Source organism: Labrus mixtus, chromosome 6 (assembly GCF_963584025.1).
Source record: "Labrus mixtus chromosome 6, fLabMix1.1, whole genome shotgun sequence".
NCBI lineage: Eukaryota > Metazoa > Chordata > Actinopteri > Labriformes > Labridae > Labrus > Labrus mixtus.
The window spans coordinates 10,195,445-10,213,964 of record NC_083617.1 but is presented as its reverse complement, the minus strand read 5'-3'; the positions used below and the strand labels follow the sequence as shown (position 1 = coordinate 10,213,964).

General features: G+C 39.2%; 1 protein-coding gene across 1 annotated transcript; it reads left to right on the top strand.

Annotated features, from left to right (window-relative positions):
• Positions 1–9,519: 9,519 nt before the first annotated feature.
• sgms1a (sphingomyelin synthase 1a) lies at positions 9,520–16,259 on the top strand. Its single transcript, XM_061039895.1, has 5 exons — positions 9,520–10,431; positions 10,538–10,655; positions 11,855–12,008; positions 12,789–12,955; positions 13,749–16,259. Exons 1-5 carry the CDS (start codon positions 9,818–9,820, stop codon positions 13,923–13,925), a joined length of 1,230 nt encoding a protein of 409 aa, XP_060895878.1. The 5' UTR covers positions 9,520–9,817; the 3' UTR covers positions 13,926–16,259.
• The last annotated feature ends 2,261 nt before the right edge of the window (positions 16,260–18,520 follow it).

Sequence of the window (18,520 nt, the reverse complement as noted above, 5' to 3'; positions counted from 1 at the left end):
TGTGGATACTTAATGATGCTAACAAATGTTAAATCATACATGAATTAATATGTATTGCAAGCTAAAGGGTGGCATGTGGAAGCTGGCAGATACTGTAAAACATTTCACAGAAAGACTGAAACCATCTGTATGTTTTTTGTGAGGTAGGTGAGCTGATCCTTGAATCTCCAAAACGCTGCACATTCCAAGCATATTACTCATCTCCTATGTGTCCACTGAGGCAAAACTGTGTAGAAACACTTGCTCTGACCCTCCCAAATAGTTGAACCAAGACAGACTTTGCTCTGCTGGCCGCTGAGCATCTTAGAAGTTAACAGCGCATTACAAATGTTGCCCACAGGTGTTTGAGCCAATGTTTTACCGCTTATGACCTTTACAGTTTCTAGGAACACGCTGGATAAGTCATACCTCATAAAGCCATGGTTGAAGTATATTAACCCATTTTAATGATAAGACTGAACTACTGTGTAATCAAGAGCTGCACCATACATAGTCAATTTTTAACCACACATCTGTCACTTTAACCAGGCTGGCCCCTCTTGTGTAAATATTGGCCCCTTATATTGTCTTCCTGTCGGGTGTTTGTATACACGGTGTAAAGGGATACAGGTGAGAGTATGTTGTTCACCCATTGTTAGTTTGTCTATCAAGATTTTAAAAAAGGCCTGTAAAGGGATACTGCTTTTTCCAAAAACTGTGTAGAACGGCCCGGACAACACCCTTAGGACCCGATACAGGAAAATGGCAAACAAAGCATTCCTTTTCCGAGAGTTATTTGAGGGGATATCATGTTTGTTTGACTTCTACGTGGCTGACCTAACCTGAGGTAAGCATACGATGCACTGTGATGGTTGACAGCCAAGCTCCTATCATGTCAAACATTTGCTGAAAACACACATAGTCAATCAATCAATCAGTCAGTGACCCGATCAGTTTATTTCTCGGCTTTTATCGAGCAAGACAATAAAGATTGATTGTTTCAACTGTTTTAATTCTGTTGCAATCACATTTTTCTTTCCCTTAAATTTTGATTTAAAACTGTTTTTCATGCTTCCCTACTTATTGCAATGGCAAAACTATCTATTCAACTATAAAAGTACAATTTCAATAGATTTTTTTTTTTAGGTTTATTTTTGGCCTTTTTCATTTATTGTAGAGACAGGACAGTGGATAGAGTTGGAAATGAGGGATAGAGAGATTGGGGAATGACATGCGGGAAAGGTGCCACAGCCTCTGCAAATGGGGCACGCGTCCTCCTAACCACTCAGCCACCAGCGCCCCAAATTTGAATTTCTCTTATGGATCAATCTTCAGTGCATGATTGTGTTTCAATAATTGCTGACTTACATTTTCCATGTGCACACACCTTCATTGTTTCTACTTGCCTGCAAATGAGGTTTGTTTTCCAAGGTGATTACTTTTTTTCAACTATTATAGTCCTTGGTGGAAACCCTGGAATAGTTTGAGATTTGTCTGAGCACCTCGCTCAAGCACAGGCATGTTGTTGTTTTGAAAAGCCCTTATTTGACGGCTTCAGGAGGACCCAAGTGTTCTCTGATTCCTGTCCTGACCTTGCATACAGGGCGTATTTGTTTGAAATAAGCTATCAACTCAGGATGACAAGGTATACCGTGAAGGCCAAATGTAACATGTCTCATTTTGACATACAGTCTGCATGCCTGTCTGCGTGCCTGTCTTGTGTGTAGCCTCCAGGCTGTTTGTATCTGTGCTAACATCTCATCAGTATTCATGTATCTGTACTCTTGACCGTTTCACAAAGGTCATTCTTTTCACCGGCAGATTTCAATCTCACAGGTTGCATGTGTTATAAAGACCTAAAAACAATCATGAAAGACAACATGGAAAGAAATGAACTGCAGGAAACGAATGTGCAGGAATAGAGATAGTGGGAGAATGTAGTCAAAAGGTGCTGGCAGGGAGGTGAATGAAGGAAGAAGTGGTAACTAAGAGGACAGAAGGTGAGGACAGGTCAGAAAAACAGTTTTCCTTCTTTGAGGTCAGTGGTTGAGTCGATGAAAGGAGGAGGTGAAATTTAGACAAAGCAACAGGTGCCTTTTTTTTAGTATAAAGCCTCAATTCCCATCAGGCAATGATTTTAATCTTGGAAGGCTTTACAAAAAAAAGAAAACCTGTAAAGTAGCTTAGTTATAATCATGAGTTCATCCGTGCTACTATGTTGAATGGAATGTATCGAGGAAACTTCCTCAAAGTTAGCTTTTAAAGCTGGTGGTGTTCTCATCGGAAGTTGTCTTAGGTATTTGTAAATGAGTCAGTCGGTGCCACTCTGGGCTGCCTAAAGATGGGCTGCGGATGGTGTGTTTATGTTTGTGTCAACTTGACATATAGCACTCTTGGGTGGGATCTTTCTCTGGTGAAGTCACATGTATTGCCTCATACATATCCCCTCCCGCCGGCCCACCAAACTTTAAAAGGAAGGATTTAACCCATGAGGGGAGCAATGCAGTTACAGTAGTGTTATATGATACTGTCCCACATACAATTTCAAAAATCTTTTTGGGGGCGAGAACAGCTGCTCGTTGTGCTTTTATTACGGTTTAAAAAGTTACAATAACATATAAAGGGTAGGAAGTCAAATCTCTAAAATGTAAAATAATTTCGACCAAAGTATGCTTTTTGTAAAAGTATTTACATTTGAGCTTAATTATGTTTGAAGGCAGAAATACAACTAAGAAGTGATTGCATGAACAACAAAGGTCAGACCTATGCCCTTGAGGTTTGTACTCTATCTTTAAAGCTGTGTCAGCTGCAGGATGCCTTTGGAGGTCTGTTCATCTCTGATAGTCATGTTTCTCTTATCATTTTTGTCTGTTTCCTCCAGGCCTTGCCGTTGCCTTTAGAGCTGTGAAACAAAATAGATAACCCTCTTCAAATTAAAAAATCAAACATTACGGGAGGAGCTTAATTAAATGTACTGCCAAAGTGACTATTTTAAGAATATAAACCCTGATTTTGGAGTAACAGGTCAGTGGCCCAGTGGTGTCCCAATGTCGAATCATAAAGTGTGTGAGGGATCTCTCGCTGACTTTACGGGCCCTTTATGCACGCTGTCCGTAAGCGGGCATATCTGCAGACTTAACGAAGGGAATTACCCATAGTTCATAGCATTGTGACGTGAAACATATGATTTCCCGGGGAAGCCCACAAGAATTGAAAGGTAAACAAACGCCATAAAACAGAAAAAAGGTAGAGACGGTGAAAAAAACAGGAATGTGAAAAAAACAGGAATGTGAAACCGCGCTCTATTTACATTCTACGGGAAATGTTTATTTGGAAACTAACGCTAGTAATATAACGCAAGTAAACAAAACCAAGAGAGGCAGAGAGCATATTAGTCCCGTTATTTTATAAGATAAACCTATATTTATCCCACAACGAAGACATTTATATATAGGCCTATATTGAGAAGAACTTTTTATAAGCGCCATGGCTGTGAGTAAAGTAAAAAACATAAAATAAGCTTTTGCTACATGAAATCATACAGTCATGGTAACAGAGAAGTTGCAAAGTGCTGTCCCATTTTTATTTAACCATTGGAGCCCTCGCAGCCTCATGCCACTCAATCACTTTCCAGGTGACGTCAATAAAGTCAGTAAGGGCTCAGGGTTTAGAGAGGACGTTGAGATTCAGCCACAGTTTCACCCCATCAAGCTGAAATCCCAGGACTCTTTTTTTTTTCTCATAGTCCACTGCACAGCTCCTACATTGCACCTTTTGTACATTTTGTGTTTTTTTAATTTTTAAATTCTATTTTATATATTGTAATAGCTTCTCATACTGTATTATTTAAGTTGTTGCTAGTTCTGCTTTATTTCCCTGTTAATTGTTTAGCACTGATACACCAAGTCAAATTCCTTGTATGTGTAAATGTACTTGGCAATAAACCCCGATTCTGATTCTGAAATTAGCAAGCAGATTCATGGAGTCTTTGTTGCATGTTCTACAATGTCATGACTCATTAGAGGGGTAGTGCTTTTTTTCATTAAAGTTCCTTTTTATTTAAATAAATACAAACGGACATATTTTTGAGTTACATAAGATCCAAAGGCCTGTGATAAATCAAAGTCAAAGTCAAAGTCAACTTTATTGTCAATTTCAAAATATGCCAGACATACAGTGGAATCGAAATTGCGTTTGTCTCCGACCCGTGGTGCAATACAACCAAAATTAGGTAAAAAGATAAAATAAAATGAGGTAAAAATAAGATAAATAATATTTACAGTAATACATTCTAAATTGTGCAAAATGGTAAATAAAATACAATTTTAAGAAAAAGTAAACTTGTGCAATATGTGCAGTGTGCATTAAACGGATTGATAATTAGCTATTATTCCAGAGTTCTTGGTGGCAAACGGGAGGGGGTTTCAACATCCAGTGTTCGTGGGGGCAGAGGAGGGGGAAGGAAGAGAGGGGAGAGAGTTAAGCTTCCTGACAGCTTGGTGGAAGAAGCTGTTTCCCAGTCTGGTGGAGCCGGCCCGCAGGCTGCGGTACCGTCTCCCCGATGGCAGGAGGCTGAAGAGGCTGTGTGAGGGGTGGGTGGGGTCACGCACAATGCTGGTTGCTTTGCGGGTGAGGCGGGTACCGTAGAGATAAATGTGCACATTCAGAGGTAACAAAATAAACACATCTAGCAGTTATAGCAATTTTCACAGATCTCAGATTCCAAGCAACATTATGAGCAGGGAAGAGGTTTCATCATCAAGAAAACTTTCATCATTGATTTTAGCCAACATTTGTCCATATGATACTTTTCCAGCATAAATTCTATCAATCTTTTGTGCCTTTTTTAATGGAGAGATGAGATGGGGGATTGATATGCTGGAAAGGATCCACAGGTTGGATTAGATCCTGGACCGCCCGCTTGGATGACCATAGCCTCCATACATGGGACGCGCAAACTACCCACTCCCCAAACAGCGCCCCTATCTAATTAAAAAAAAAAAAAAAAGATTCTGGTACATAATTATTTTTCAGTAATCTGAGGATCACTCAAGCCATCGTAGCTCCGTCCTTTATTACTGCAGTCATATTTTTTATATGGGGTATTCTGTCTGGTCTCCAAGAAGCCAAAGTCTTGATATAGGTACGATTAAACCTATGCTTTACCCCATGTATTCTAGTACCGTTTCCCAAATGAGTAAAAAAAACGAGTACACTTCCAAATTGCATGTAGAATGTTCCTGTTTTTTCCAACATGGACTATTGGTCATCGATCCGATCATTGGGAGCTTAGCAGGAGTAAACTAAAACCTGTCTATAAACTTGTACTGAATACATTTCTCCCAAGCCTCCTTTGTACATTTACCAGTATTTGATAGCATTTGTAACCATGTCTCCTTATTTATAACACACGCTATATGCCTTTGCTAAATGATCCTCAGATTTTTACAAACATGTTTTTCTGGTTCATTAAAGTAAACTTTAATTGGATATTTTTAACTTTTTTACTCCAGGAATTTAAATGAGCACAGTCTTATTGGCAATAAGAATAAATATAATATTGATTGGCTTGCCCTAAATTATATTATAAATTGATCTTTGAGCTTTTTATGAATAATCCTAATAATAAATCCTTGATCATTTGTTAAATGTATCGATTCATAATGATGTATTTTTAAACTCCTAGGTTTGTCATGAAGTGGTTTGTATGATGTGTTGTCCAACCGAATTATTCTAATGGTTCAAAAAAGCCTTTTTAAGTAATTGGAAGTCGAAAAGCTGAGTGCAAAAAGGGAGATGAAAATATAAAAAAAAATACTGCTCTTATTTGAACTATGCATTAGCATAACTGCAGCTTAAAGTGTCCCTGTGGAGTTTTTGACCTCTAGTAGTGCCACAGAGCTGTTTGTCTATGTGTGGATCCACATTATATCCATCCTTAGAGGTTAATGCTGCCTCTCATTCATACAAGAAATTGACACTTTTAACGGTGTAACGTAAGGTTACCAGCAAAGATGGAGAAGACAAATGTAAGTAAACAAATGTAAAAATGCTGGATTAAAAAGTTGGCTTTGTTTTGAGAAGAAGGACATGCAATCAACACATTTGTTACACCTCAAGGATACACTTGATAAACAACATCTGTTTGTATACAAGAGGACCCACAAGGCATTTTTAAGAAGAGCTTGCTCCACTTCTCTTCAACGCCGAGGTGGCCTTGACAGAGCCTCGTAAAGTAATACTCAAACCAAAACCACAACACTCACTTCCTTCCACTAAAATCACAGATGGTACATTAGGGTAAGTGAAGTAAAAGTAAAGTGAAAAAATACTTTCAACATAACAGTCCACAAATGACCCCAGCCTCTGTTTTCTGTGACAGAACAAACTTCAAAGTTTTACAGCCACCTCCCGGGAAGAAGTGTTGTATGCTAAAGGTTCTGGGTGTGGTATCACTTTGAACTGAACTAATCACGTGCAGACTAACACTAAAGCTGTGTGATTGTTGAGCCAAGAGATGCTGAGTGAAACCAGTCTGAGTAAATATTGATTTAAAGAGGAGCACAGTTAGGTGTTGTTTCAGTGATAATTATCCTGAACTTTGTTTCTTTGGACACACAAATACACTTCTGAAAGAGCAATTTAGTCCTCTGTGACTCTGGCTCTCACAAACCAGCATTTTGTTGATGAACCCAACGTAGCCCATTGTAATGCAACAGTTTTGTGCACTGCCTGGATCTGAATTGAACATTTAAATAACTGCAAAGAAAGCACCAAAGTTTGTGGTAGATTTTAAGGTGAGCAATGGGCTATAGGTTACTTCACAGACATACACTCAGATGAGGGCTTTGTTTTAAGCTACAATACACAGGATTTGCATGATTAAGGTAAAGTAAAAGGAGTTGTCTTTGCACTTAAGTGCAGTGTTGAGGATAAAACAAAGCAAGCCTTGTTGAATGTGCCTCCAGTGTCTGTGCATCCTGCATAGAGTCCATCTCCCGTCACCCATGGTGACACATGGATGAGCTGATTTATCACTTTAGTAAGTGTAAACTCTGATCCTGGTTTAGAAGCAGATTCAAAGTTCAGCTGGTAAAGTGTATGTGAAAACCCCTCAAAGACCCCTGCAATGGTATTTTCAGTGTGCGTGCAAGGCTGAATATGCCTCATGTTTTTTGTTGCATTGTTTCAAAAAAAGGGCCATTTCCTTGAACACTTCAGACATCCTCAAGCCAATCATGTCAGTTCTGTTAGTACAAGCCGGCCTACAATGTGTAAACATACAACAATAGACGACGTTTAAGAACGCACCTCAGCACTGTAGTTACAATCCTCCCCTTCTGTGTTGTCGTCTAGTTGTTGTGAATTTTGTGTGTATCTGAAGGGAGACAAGAAGCGGTCAAGGTCAGAATCTGATGTTTGGACAGTTGCTTCAATGTTTTTTTTTAATCTTGACTTTCCAAAATTTCCAACACAAGGCTAAAGCATTTCTGGACCCTCTGTCTCTGTTGTTCTCTGCAATTGAACTGTATTTTGCTCAAGTATCTTTTGTGGGATTTCCATCTGTTTAGCTCCTGGCAGAAACTTTTTTTTAACAAACTCTCAGCCACTTGTTCATCACCAGGTGTTTGTTAACCTCGATACACAAAGATTTGCTTGGGTGGGATTTTCCACAGCCTCATACTAATGCAGATTGTGTGTTACCACAAGGTCAAGTAACAGCCAGTGAAAAATATTCAGCTAATACAGTGTGTGCTACAGACATTGTATTTTGTCCATGTCTAGCTAAGAATAGTAGCATCATTCGAAAATACATGTTAATTCCCATGCAGCTTTAGCAAATAACGAATAAATAACAACTTAAAAACAGATGCTTTTTGAAGTAAACTGCAGCCACATAATTAAACAGTTAAATAAAGATCAGTTTAAAGTTTCAGGATTAGTTTGTTTTTCCCTTTGCCAGTTAAATTGAGTGAGATTATTTCCTCAGCGAGCTCGCTGTAAGCTGATTCATAGACCAAAGGTCCCCAGCACAAAGCTGACTCAGTGACGGCTAATCTCTGATGCGTCTGAATTGTACATCGTTAACCCTCTGAAGCAATAGCTGTGGTTTTGCCTTTTTGCTCAGCTCAATACTGCTCTCCTTTGCTCCTCTTCACAGTATGTAAAAGTTAACAGCAGGTCATCCAAGGAGTATTTTTCCTATAGCTCTTCTTGTTTGTTTGTTACATTCGAAACAGAGGTTTATGAGGTCAAATTGTTCTCCAGAGCTTGGCAGGAATACATCTGATGCCAGGTGTTTGTTGAAGTTGTAGTCGACCTAGCTTGTAACCTATTTATTTGGCCCTATTTTTCTGGCCTAAATGAACAGGCCTCTGAGCTCAGCTGAGGGAAAAAGAGATGAGGTACTGATGTGCAGTTTGTTGTCCTGCCAACCAGCCTTTTGGCCTGCTAGCTGAGGCTTGGCTGGCCGTGTTGGGGCCTGACTGCTGGCTGATTGCCCTCTTCACAGGGGTGGGGCTGTCTCAGTGCTGACCTTCACTCTGATTTATGATTTCCTCCTTGCAGTCCTTGCCCCTCCAGTCCTCCCTCTTTCCTCGTATGCACACACCAGATCAGGACATGGCCTCAGATGTACCTCACACTCCCCACAGTACACAAGCAGAGCCGCCCTGTATCCACCACCCACCTCGGGCTGTGTAAACACGTACTACATATCATGAATTTGCATGATATGTAGCAGATGTGAGTTCTCCTTGATAATGCTTGGCTCTGCTTTTGCACGAAGTCTGAAGAGAAACACAGACTGTAGAAACTAATTTCACAACTTTAAAAGGTGGTTTGATAGTATTTCTTTCTGCTGCACTTACTGTGTTGAAGCACCCATCATATCGTTTCTTCGTTTTGGGTCATAAATTGTTCAAGTAACTGAAATGCCATGGTCAGCAGAATTGACAAACTCCTCCATCAAAGTGCTGAAATGAAGATTTATTTGTTTGACCTTGCCTGTTCATCATATTAACTGAAGGATTGATCACTGCCCTGCTATACATGTTCCCATTTCTCTTCCCATCCATTAGTTGTCGACCTGTCACGGCTGTTATATATTGTTATTGTGGTTGGTTCAAAAATACCACTTGTGTAGTACTTGTTGGAAAAGAAGGCCATGCATAAAACATCAGGCGGTGTTAAATCAACTTGAGATGTTGTCACTGATTTAAAAATGTTTCCCTGCTGTGAAGATCTAAGTGTTGAAACCTGCTAATTGACTGAGTCTTCATCTGTTACTAATGTTATTGTAAGGGCTTTTGAATGATCTGAATCATTTATTTAATGTTTCATGGCTGTGAAGTGTAGCTTAAGTTGTTTGCGTCTCAATTTCCAGTAATTGAGAGTTGGCCAAATATCTGACTCATGTGGCTCTTTTATTTCTTAAAGACTTCTAGTTTCCTGGTCTGACCAATCATCCGGTCCATGACTACATCCAGTAGATTTTAGGAAGTGAAAATGGTCATTCCTGCATTCTGATTCCTGACCTATTATGTTTCCTTTGAACACAGGGGGGCATTGTGCAGGCAAGAGCTGATGAGGTGAAGAAAGCCAAAGGAGGAGGCCACTGTTGTTCACCTGGTTTTCTATCAGCCCTTACCCTGATCAACCCTGACGCCTTCTGTCTCCCACATCACTTCAAGAGGAGGCGTGGCTCCCTCTGGGTGCAGGAAACACCATGTGCCAAAACTGGAGAGGACTCTCCGCTGCAACATAAACTGCATAACCTCTTACAAACTTTCGCTAGTACGAGGACTCTCCAAATCCTCTGCGTTGCCCACCAGCCAAAATGAAGAAGGTGGCACAATGGTCAGTGGGCGACGTCTCTGACTGGCTGAGCAAAGAGGGGATGCCGGAGTACATAGATGCTTTACGTGAGACAGGAGGTCTGGCTCTGCTCAGGCTCACAGAGGCCGATTTCCAGACACCCCCCCTTTCCCTGGTGTCTTCTGATGGTGGGCAGCAATTGTTGGAGCGACTGGAGACGCTAAGGATAGAGACTCACATTGAGGCTCATAAAAATGGGCATGCAAACGGGCACGCGGGTGGGCTACCGAATGGAACTACCAAGCCTCAAAGGAATGGCACATTGGGGATAAAGGACTTCAGGATGGAGATGGTCCACATCCCCATCCCGACAATTGAGGCCTCCCGCTCCTCATTCCCTGTAGAATGGGGGAAGACAGGCATAGCATTTGTTTACGCGGTGGTGTGCTTTGTTACGACCACTGTGGTAATTTCAGTGGTCCATGAAAGAGTACCGCCAAAGGAGCATACCCCACCGCTGCCTGATAAATTCTTCGACCTGTTCAATAGGGTGGAGTGGGCCTTCTCCATCTGTGAGATTAACGGCATGCTGCTGGTGGCACTGTGGCTGATACAGTGGATGCTCCTCAAACACAGGTACGGTCTAGTTTGTTCAGCCAAGATGTTTGTTTCAAGTTAGAATCTGAATTCAATCGCAATAAAATATTATTTTTATTTATTTCTTGTCTCTTTTTTTTCCCAGGTCAATAATTGGCAGGCGGTTCTTTTTCATTGTGGGCACACTCTATCTGTACCGGTGCATTACAATGTACATCACAACTCTGCCTGTTCCTGGGATGCACTTCAAATGCTCTCCAAAGGTAAAAAAAATAGTCCACTTTTATTTCACTCTCTATTGGCTGAGCATCAATGAGTTTTCTTTTACGCTTGAATGTTTTTTGAACAAACATTCTGAACGGCTTCAAATGAAAAGAGAAAACCTTGTTTTTCAGTCAATTTTTTCAATGTTTGTACTTCCTGTTCATATTTTTGCCATTACTTCTTGTAGAAATCAGTGTTGTGTGTATGTATAGTATGATATAACAATATGTTGCACTGCAGCGCAGCATTAATGTTGGGTAGAAGGTATCTTTGACAAAACATGAGGACTTATTTCAGAGACAAATTAGACTCTCCTCGTGAAAATCAGTGATAACATAGATGAAGGTCTGTGTTTTCCATGACTCTAACCTCCTAGTGGGGTTTTTTATGCATGTCCTGCCAGAATGCAATGTTTTTATTATTAAAACCAACCTGAAATATTTGAAAACACCAGTTGTACCACCAGCTGTAAACACTATCGTTAAGTTTGAGTTCAATAACCAAAATCTGCGTTTAAAGAATAAAACCATTATAGTTTATAAGGTTTGGAAATGTGAGTGTTAAGGTCATTGGCATGGTTATTAAAACAGTAAAACAAAAAACAAGGAGCGTGGGAGACATGTAAGGACCCATAGTACATTTAGCAGGATGTTTAAGTTAAAGAAAACCAAATCGGTCTACTCCTGCACTGTATTGGAAATACATACCGTATAATGTTTCCTATTATTTTTGCAAAAGTGTTGGTATGTAATGCTTATAAATTAATCAGATGGTTGTTTTTGTTTTTTTTTTTACCAAAAAGATTCTTAAAAAATAAATTTTACACATTACAAGGCCTTTTTGTACTGAATGCCTCCAAACTGTTGGAAGGGGCCATCCTTCATACCAAACCCTTTTTTATTTTTTTATTTTGATCCCTCAATCACATTTATCTTTTCCTCACGATACTCTCATTGCAGGAGTTTAGCTTGTAATCATTTTAATATTTTCTATATTAGCTATCTCTTAACCGGAACTCTCCTGAGATCAGAGTCTGAGAATTTGAAGAAGAGACGTTTTAAAATGCACTAAGAGGTCATTTAGAGTAAAAGAAGTATCAAATGAATTTAGAGGTGAGACGAGGCTCCAGTCCCGTGTTAGAAGTCAATTTACTTTCATTTATGTTCCCATAATGATTTAATGGCTGTGTGTCTTTCAGCTTCTCGGGAACTGGGAGGCACAGATGAGGAGAATAATGAAGATGATTGCTGGTGGGGGCCTCTCCATCACAGGTTCCCACACCATGTGTGGAGATTATCTGTACAGCGGCCACACCGTCATGTTAACACTTACATACCTCTTCATCAAGGAGTGTAAGTTGGACTTTGTTGTTTCAGTGAGAATGTATGGAATGTGTTTTTTTACCTTTAAGCTATTGCTTTCTGTGAGCACCATGTTTTTATATTTATATGTTCAGAGGATCATTTCGACACCACGTGTTCATACTTCCATATTTATGACAACATGTGCTCGGTTTCACAACTACCTCTCACTTTTCAGTTCCTTCTGTGTCTATGATAAAGTGTCACGCTGCTTTGCTTTCACAACACATCTCTGAATAATCCCAGCAAATGTAGACACAGAAAATGCACAGGAAACGTTTTTTGCTGCTCACTCACAGGACTGTTAACACGTTTGTGTCAGCGTGTAAAGACATGACACTGTTACACAATCACATTATAAGTGCCTCAGCAAACATTTCCATTATCTCACTTAGTTCATACGTGAAGCCACATTCTGCCTCACTGAGCACAAAGGTCACAAGTTACTGCATTTGATCTGCTTGGTCAAGTGGTCAATGTAGTTACATTTCTACTGCTACATTTGAGCTAGAGTTCTTCCTCTGCTACGTTGCATGGTACTTAATGGATTTCCCACCTGTAACAGTAGTGACATCTAGTGTTGAAAAACAGAACTGCATGGTTTTCATTTATGCTCTTTTAACTGTTAAGCCAAATACAATGATTTTCCACCAATTTGCTGATGTCCGTCAGGCCTGAATGCATTTTTAACCTTTTACTTAAACAGCAGATAGTTTTATTCAGTCTGGATCCTTGAAGTGTTAATCATGCTATTCTCATTTTCATTGGCAGATTCTCCTAAACGTTTCTGGTGGTATCAATGGTTCTGCTGGAGCTTGAGTGCAGTGGGGATTTTCTGCATCCTTTTGGCCCATGACCACTACACTGTGGATGTGGTGGTTGCATACTTTATCACAACGCGTCTCTTTTGGTGGTACCACACAATGGCCAACCAGCAAGTAAGTGCAACTTATGTAACACAGTTCAATTCTGAATTAGAATTAAGTGAATTTTTCCACTAGTCGTTATAGTAAATATCTATGTTACATAGAGTATGTACAATGAGGATGCAGAGGCCTAGCAAAGACATTTGATATCCTTTATTGTTAATCCCTCTTCTTGCACATTTGTCAGTCAAACACTGCAGTACATTCACTTTCTCTGAGTAAATAATTGTTAAAATTATGTGTTTAAAGATGTACAAGCTTTCTGCATACATACTGATAGTGAAGTTTAAATAAAACGTGTATGTAGTTTCAGCACAATTATAAAAAAAAAAAACTGTGGTAAGATAGATGAAGAAAAGGCCATTTTAGAGGAAAAACTAATAAATATATATATATATATATATATATATATATAAATAAACTTTGTTGCCAGTAGATATTAAAGATCGGTACAACTCGTATGAAAGAATTTAGAGCCAACAGCAAATTAGCTTAGCCTAATGGGGCGGGGGAGTCTGGGATATACAGTATAATCTGTGTTGTTTATACACGTTGCCCATAGAGTTAGACCATTTAAAGAAGAAATGTTAGTTTGTGAACTTTATAGATATTTAAAGGTTGATCTTCTTTCTGTTGTGCTTTAATTTAAAGGAGTTGAAACACTTTAGCATCAGATACATAGCATCATGGGAAGTGAAAGTAGTCCCTGAAATATTAGCTCAAAACAAACTCAATTAGTGAGAAACGTGCTTAACTGTAACTATTAGTGATCCCCACTTACAGTTCTTGTGTTGTTTGTTTTCAGTCGCTGAAGGAGACATCACAAAGTAACCCTTTCTCACGGGTGTGGTGGTACAGACTGTTCCAATACTTTGAGGAAAATGTAAACGGCACGGTCCCCCGAAACTATCAGCTGCCGCTGTCATGGCGAGCGTTGCAGTGGAACCGTGGTGTGAAGTACAGCCGACTGGACATCCAGTGACCACTCATCATGTCAGCTGGCAGGCGAGGACTTTGACTTCCTTAAGTGCTGTTTTTAGCCGGGTGAAGATGGCACTGTTAAATGTAGCGCTGTCCTTTCAACTCTAGTAACAGACACATCCCTGTCCACATGGGTAGCACTGTGACCCACCTAGTATTTTTCTTTCTCCATTTCTGTACATAAATATATATATTATTTTTGTTTTTTTCTCTTGTCCTTTCTCTCCTCCGGTAGCTTTGTAAACACAGAGCACTAATTTATATTTGTTTTTCTTTTCCTCTTAAATGGCTGCACGGCCGTTTCTGCTTTTTGTCAGCAGAGCTTTAAAGCATTTCAATAAACTCCTAAATCGCTCAAACTTTTTGGCCAAAAACGGCCTCCTTTTTTTTTTTCTCTCTGCACAAACCATAGTTAATGTCTTCATCTTTTTCAAGACTTTTAGTGCAAAAAGTGTCAATCGAATACTTTTATCAAATACTTATTTGATAACCAAAATGCCATAAGCATATTTTCTTTTCGTTTATTTTTTTTATAGCTAATTACTTTTTGTAAACCACCCTTGCTAAAATGAGTCAAAGGTGCAAAAAAAGATTTTTTTTAAGTATGTCAGACTTTATTTTTCAAAAAGCAAATGATGTCCAAGAAAAGATTTTTAGATTTTTACCTTTTTCAAGATGGATAAGTGAGAGCATGAGAATTTAACGTGGTGAAACATGAATCCAGTGCCTTCCTTAGCTTGATTGTAAAACAGTTCAAGTACTATGTGTCTTGTGTCTCTGTGCTGCGGTTGTAAACACGCCGTGGTACGAGGTGGTACTTAGTCAACACTTTTGTTCCCATGAATGTAAAAACAACTAAGCCAGCCTTACTAGAGAATCGGTTTCTCCCCAAATTTAGGTGCAGTGAGTGAAATGTCCAGTTTATTTATTTTGATGCTTTATGATGTCAGTTTGGGTGTAACTGGTTAATACTGTTCTAACAGATATAAAGGACTGTTAATTGTATTTTTTTATGTCCATAACGTTTCATCTGACCAATCAGTCGTTGACTAACACCAGCCATGTTCAAAGCCCAATCATTGAAACTGAGTCTCCCACCATGTCTGCTAGTTTGACTTTACATCATGATATTATAGATGCTAATTGGATAATACATCTCTCCGTGGCTGAGTTATACTGGACCTTACACTCTTGTGCATCATTGCTGCATCTCTCACTCAGGAGATAATGAGCCCCTCCGCTCTTGTTCCCCACATTTTGAACTCCTCATTATCCTCATTACGCTCTTCTGTTGTATCTGTGTTTTGGTGGAGAGATCTAGAGGGGAATGTGACACTTCCTTTGAGTAAAGGGAATGTCAAAGTAATGAAAACAGAAGCGTCGATCACACTCTCTGAGCATGTCTGTCATGAATCCGCGCGTGCTTTGTGTGGCTTTTTTTTTCTTGTATTAAATCAAGCTGCTACTTCTACAGTTTGAGGAGAACATATCCTCTCCATTTCCTCCTTAAACGGAAACGCCACAATGATCCTCTTTCTAGAAGTAGCAAACACTTAGCATGGAGCCTGTTAAAGGGGAACAAGTGGAAGCATGATGCACAGAGCTGGTGATATATTCGGATACCATTGATTTCCATGAATGTGAAAATACGTTTGTATTATTAGTTTTGGCTTTTTTTTTTGTGTAACTGACTGAAAGTTGAAAGAATAAGTATTGCACAAGTTCATCTATAGGGAAAGATTTAACTGACAATGTGAAATGTTGATTGCAATATAAAGCATTGAGGATTGAATTAAAACTGCACTAAGTTTCAGATTATACATATTCCAAATGAATAGTTATAATGATGGTGATGTAATTAATTTCTTTAAACATTGTCTAAAGATGAAGGTGAGAAAATGACATAACTTTCATGTAAGCTTATCGATCTAAAACCTTGTAATGCCAACATGAGTCTTAATGTTTAAGATGAATAACAGCACAGGTTTACCTTCTTTCCTGTAGCATAGTCCAATCATTTCACCTCTACAGAGAACAATTTTTAAGAGCACAGCAGCAGGTTCCTTAAATACAGCCAAATCTTGACATGTGACAGTGTTTGGAGCAATGGTTTCTCTTGTACGAGGGGTTTGAATGAAAGTTGGAGTCGATGTTAGTCCACTAGTTTGCCAATCAAGTTTTTTTTGTCTGTAAGAAACGTTTGTTATCCTGTATGTTTCTATTAAAACTCCTCGCCCTCTTTGTCCCCTGTTTGTGCGTATACCAGATGTTTGTAAGATATCATAAAGGATTCTACTTGGGACGCTTTTGAATAAAAACATTTTACTATAATGTATTCAATTTACTGTCTGTCTCTTTTAAACTGTCTGTTTTTTTGGCACAATGAGACGGTCTCATTGTGTCGACTCATTGAGCTAAAAGATGATGTCATTGCAGACCCAGAAGCAGCCAGCAGAGGGACACATTGAGTCATAAACAAATCCAATAAAGTGAAGGCGGGGACTGCTTCATAAATGTGTTATATTTCCCTCTGCACGTTTTTTTCTGAAGCAGTTATTTAATACATTTTGAGCACAGTGGGATTCTCTTTAACTTTGTAATTTTGTATTAAGTATTTTTAACCAGGATACAAACCTAAGTCTTAATCTCAATGTCATAAATTAGCTGAGCATGACATTTTTGAACAAGCACCGGCCCAAGGTTATAGTTTAGGGGTAAAATAGTGATGCTCATTTTTATTTATATTTGCATTAAAAACTTCAATCTGCCTCATAATAAAAAAAAGGCTCTCCATTGGGTATTAAAAGTATTTAAGCAAAACTAAACTGAAGAAAAAACTGCTCAAAAGAGTCCAAAAAAGTTGGTGTTGAAGAACTCAACAACTCCCACCAAGAAGCTGATAAAGAAGAATGGATTTTCCTGACATTTGAGGAATCGATGTTGTTGACCTTATTTTACTGAAGTAATGCAATTGTGAATGTGTAAAGTGAATTTTCCCAAATATTTTCCTGAAAATGTGTAGCATAAATCAAGGGGCTGCCACCACAGCCTACAGATTTCTGAGCGGTCTAAAAAAAAAAAAAAATTAGATCACGACCTCAGCTGCTGATAAGTTCAGGCTCAGGGCTCTGAGGCACCATAAGGCTTTTTTCCACAGATGCACCCTAAGAGAGCAAAAGGTCCTCACCATATCTGGGATGAAAAGCTGCACATTTATATATTTATCCGGAGCTGGCTCCTCGTCCAGCTGGAGAACTCGCTGGCACCCTGGAGAGACTTTGCTGGCCGGCCAAGCTCAACTCCCACACACTACTACTGTACAGAGTCAAGGGAGGGGAGGCCGCGCTTTAAGCATCTTCTACTTTCAGCTGACTTCATTAAATAGGCCAGAGTGATGCTCTCAAGATAGTTCTCAGCTTAATGTGGCTAAAATATTTTAATTATGTAGGTGTACAGACCGTACCGTAGATAGAAAACAGACTGTGCTTAATTACTGTCTCCTTGTACCTGATTTGACAGTTTGGGAAGGTAAAATGCTCAGTGTTCAGTTCCAGATTTAGTTCAAGGATCATTCAAATCATTTTCTCGAAATTATTTTACTCCATGAATTATGTGTTAGCATGTGGAAACTCACCCTTTTGCTCTGGCGCACACATTGCAGCAGCATGTTTCCAATCCCTCTCTCTGTTCTGCTGTCCTTCAATCTTTTACCACGAGACCAAAATGATTACGGATTTTGCCTCGAGAAATTTTTCGTTTTTTCATTTTTTTACAGTTAATAGAGCAACCTTTCCTCCCTAAAGTCCTCTAGGCCAAGAAAAATAAAATAGCCCGACTCATGGGTTCACAGGCGAGTTCTAGTCTATTCTCAGCAGTGCTTTGGCCTACTGGAATACCATACTTAGTCAGTGGAGATAAAGTCGTCTGAGAGCAAATGGTGTTTTGACTATTAATGGATAGTTCGGGAAAGTGGGTGGTATGAGAAAGAGGGATTCGGGTAATCAAACTGTCAGAGTGTAAACAATCATGTTCAGGACTGTAGTGCTTATCTCTTATGTGATTGTGCTGGTGATAGTTAATGGATAGGATAGAAATATACTCACATCTACATTTACTGGCATACAGTCCACTTAATGTTTGATTTTTTTTTGTGAAGAGAAAGTTTTGAGTTCGAACAAGAATTCTGAGCACGTCTTTCCGGGGTTTTAACCTTTCTCTAGTGCTGTTGAGTGTTTCTGTGGTGCAAGTGAAGGAGAATGCATATTTCATTGGTTGATATTAAAAACATTTTAGTTTTCTAGCTCAACGAGTTCAGACATTTGTGTTCTAACATGTATGAGGTAATGTTTGTACAACGTTATTAGTGCAGTGCATGTGTGAAATTGACTTTTAAAGGGAAATTTTCTTATGTCAATTCAGACTGAACTCTAAACTACAAAAACTTTTGGACCACTAGATGGCATCAGGAACAACACAAAGCTGATGAATGATCACATTTAGGTTGTAACGCTACAGCTGTTTACATACACATTAAGCATCCAGTAACTTATACGACTTTATATGTGTTTCCGTCTATGTGGAGAAGCCAAATTTGAA

Bases quoted from the DNA above. Each gene is read 5' to 3' on its own strand.
- sgms1a (XM_061039895.1), top strand. From the start codon at position 9,818: ATGAAGAAGGTGGCACAATGGTCAGTGGGCGACGTCTCTGACTGGCTG. The intron at 10,432-10,537 runs GTACGGTCTAGT...TTTTTTTCCCAG, and splicing joins TGGATGCTCCTCAAACACAG to GTCAATAATTGGCAGGCGGT. The intron at 12,956-13,748 runs GTAAGTGCAACT...GTTTGTTTTCAG, and splicing joins ACACAATGGCCAACCAGCAA to TCGCTGAAGGAGACATCACA.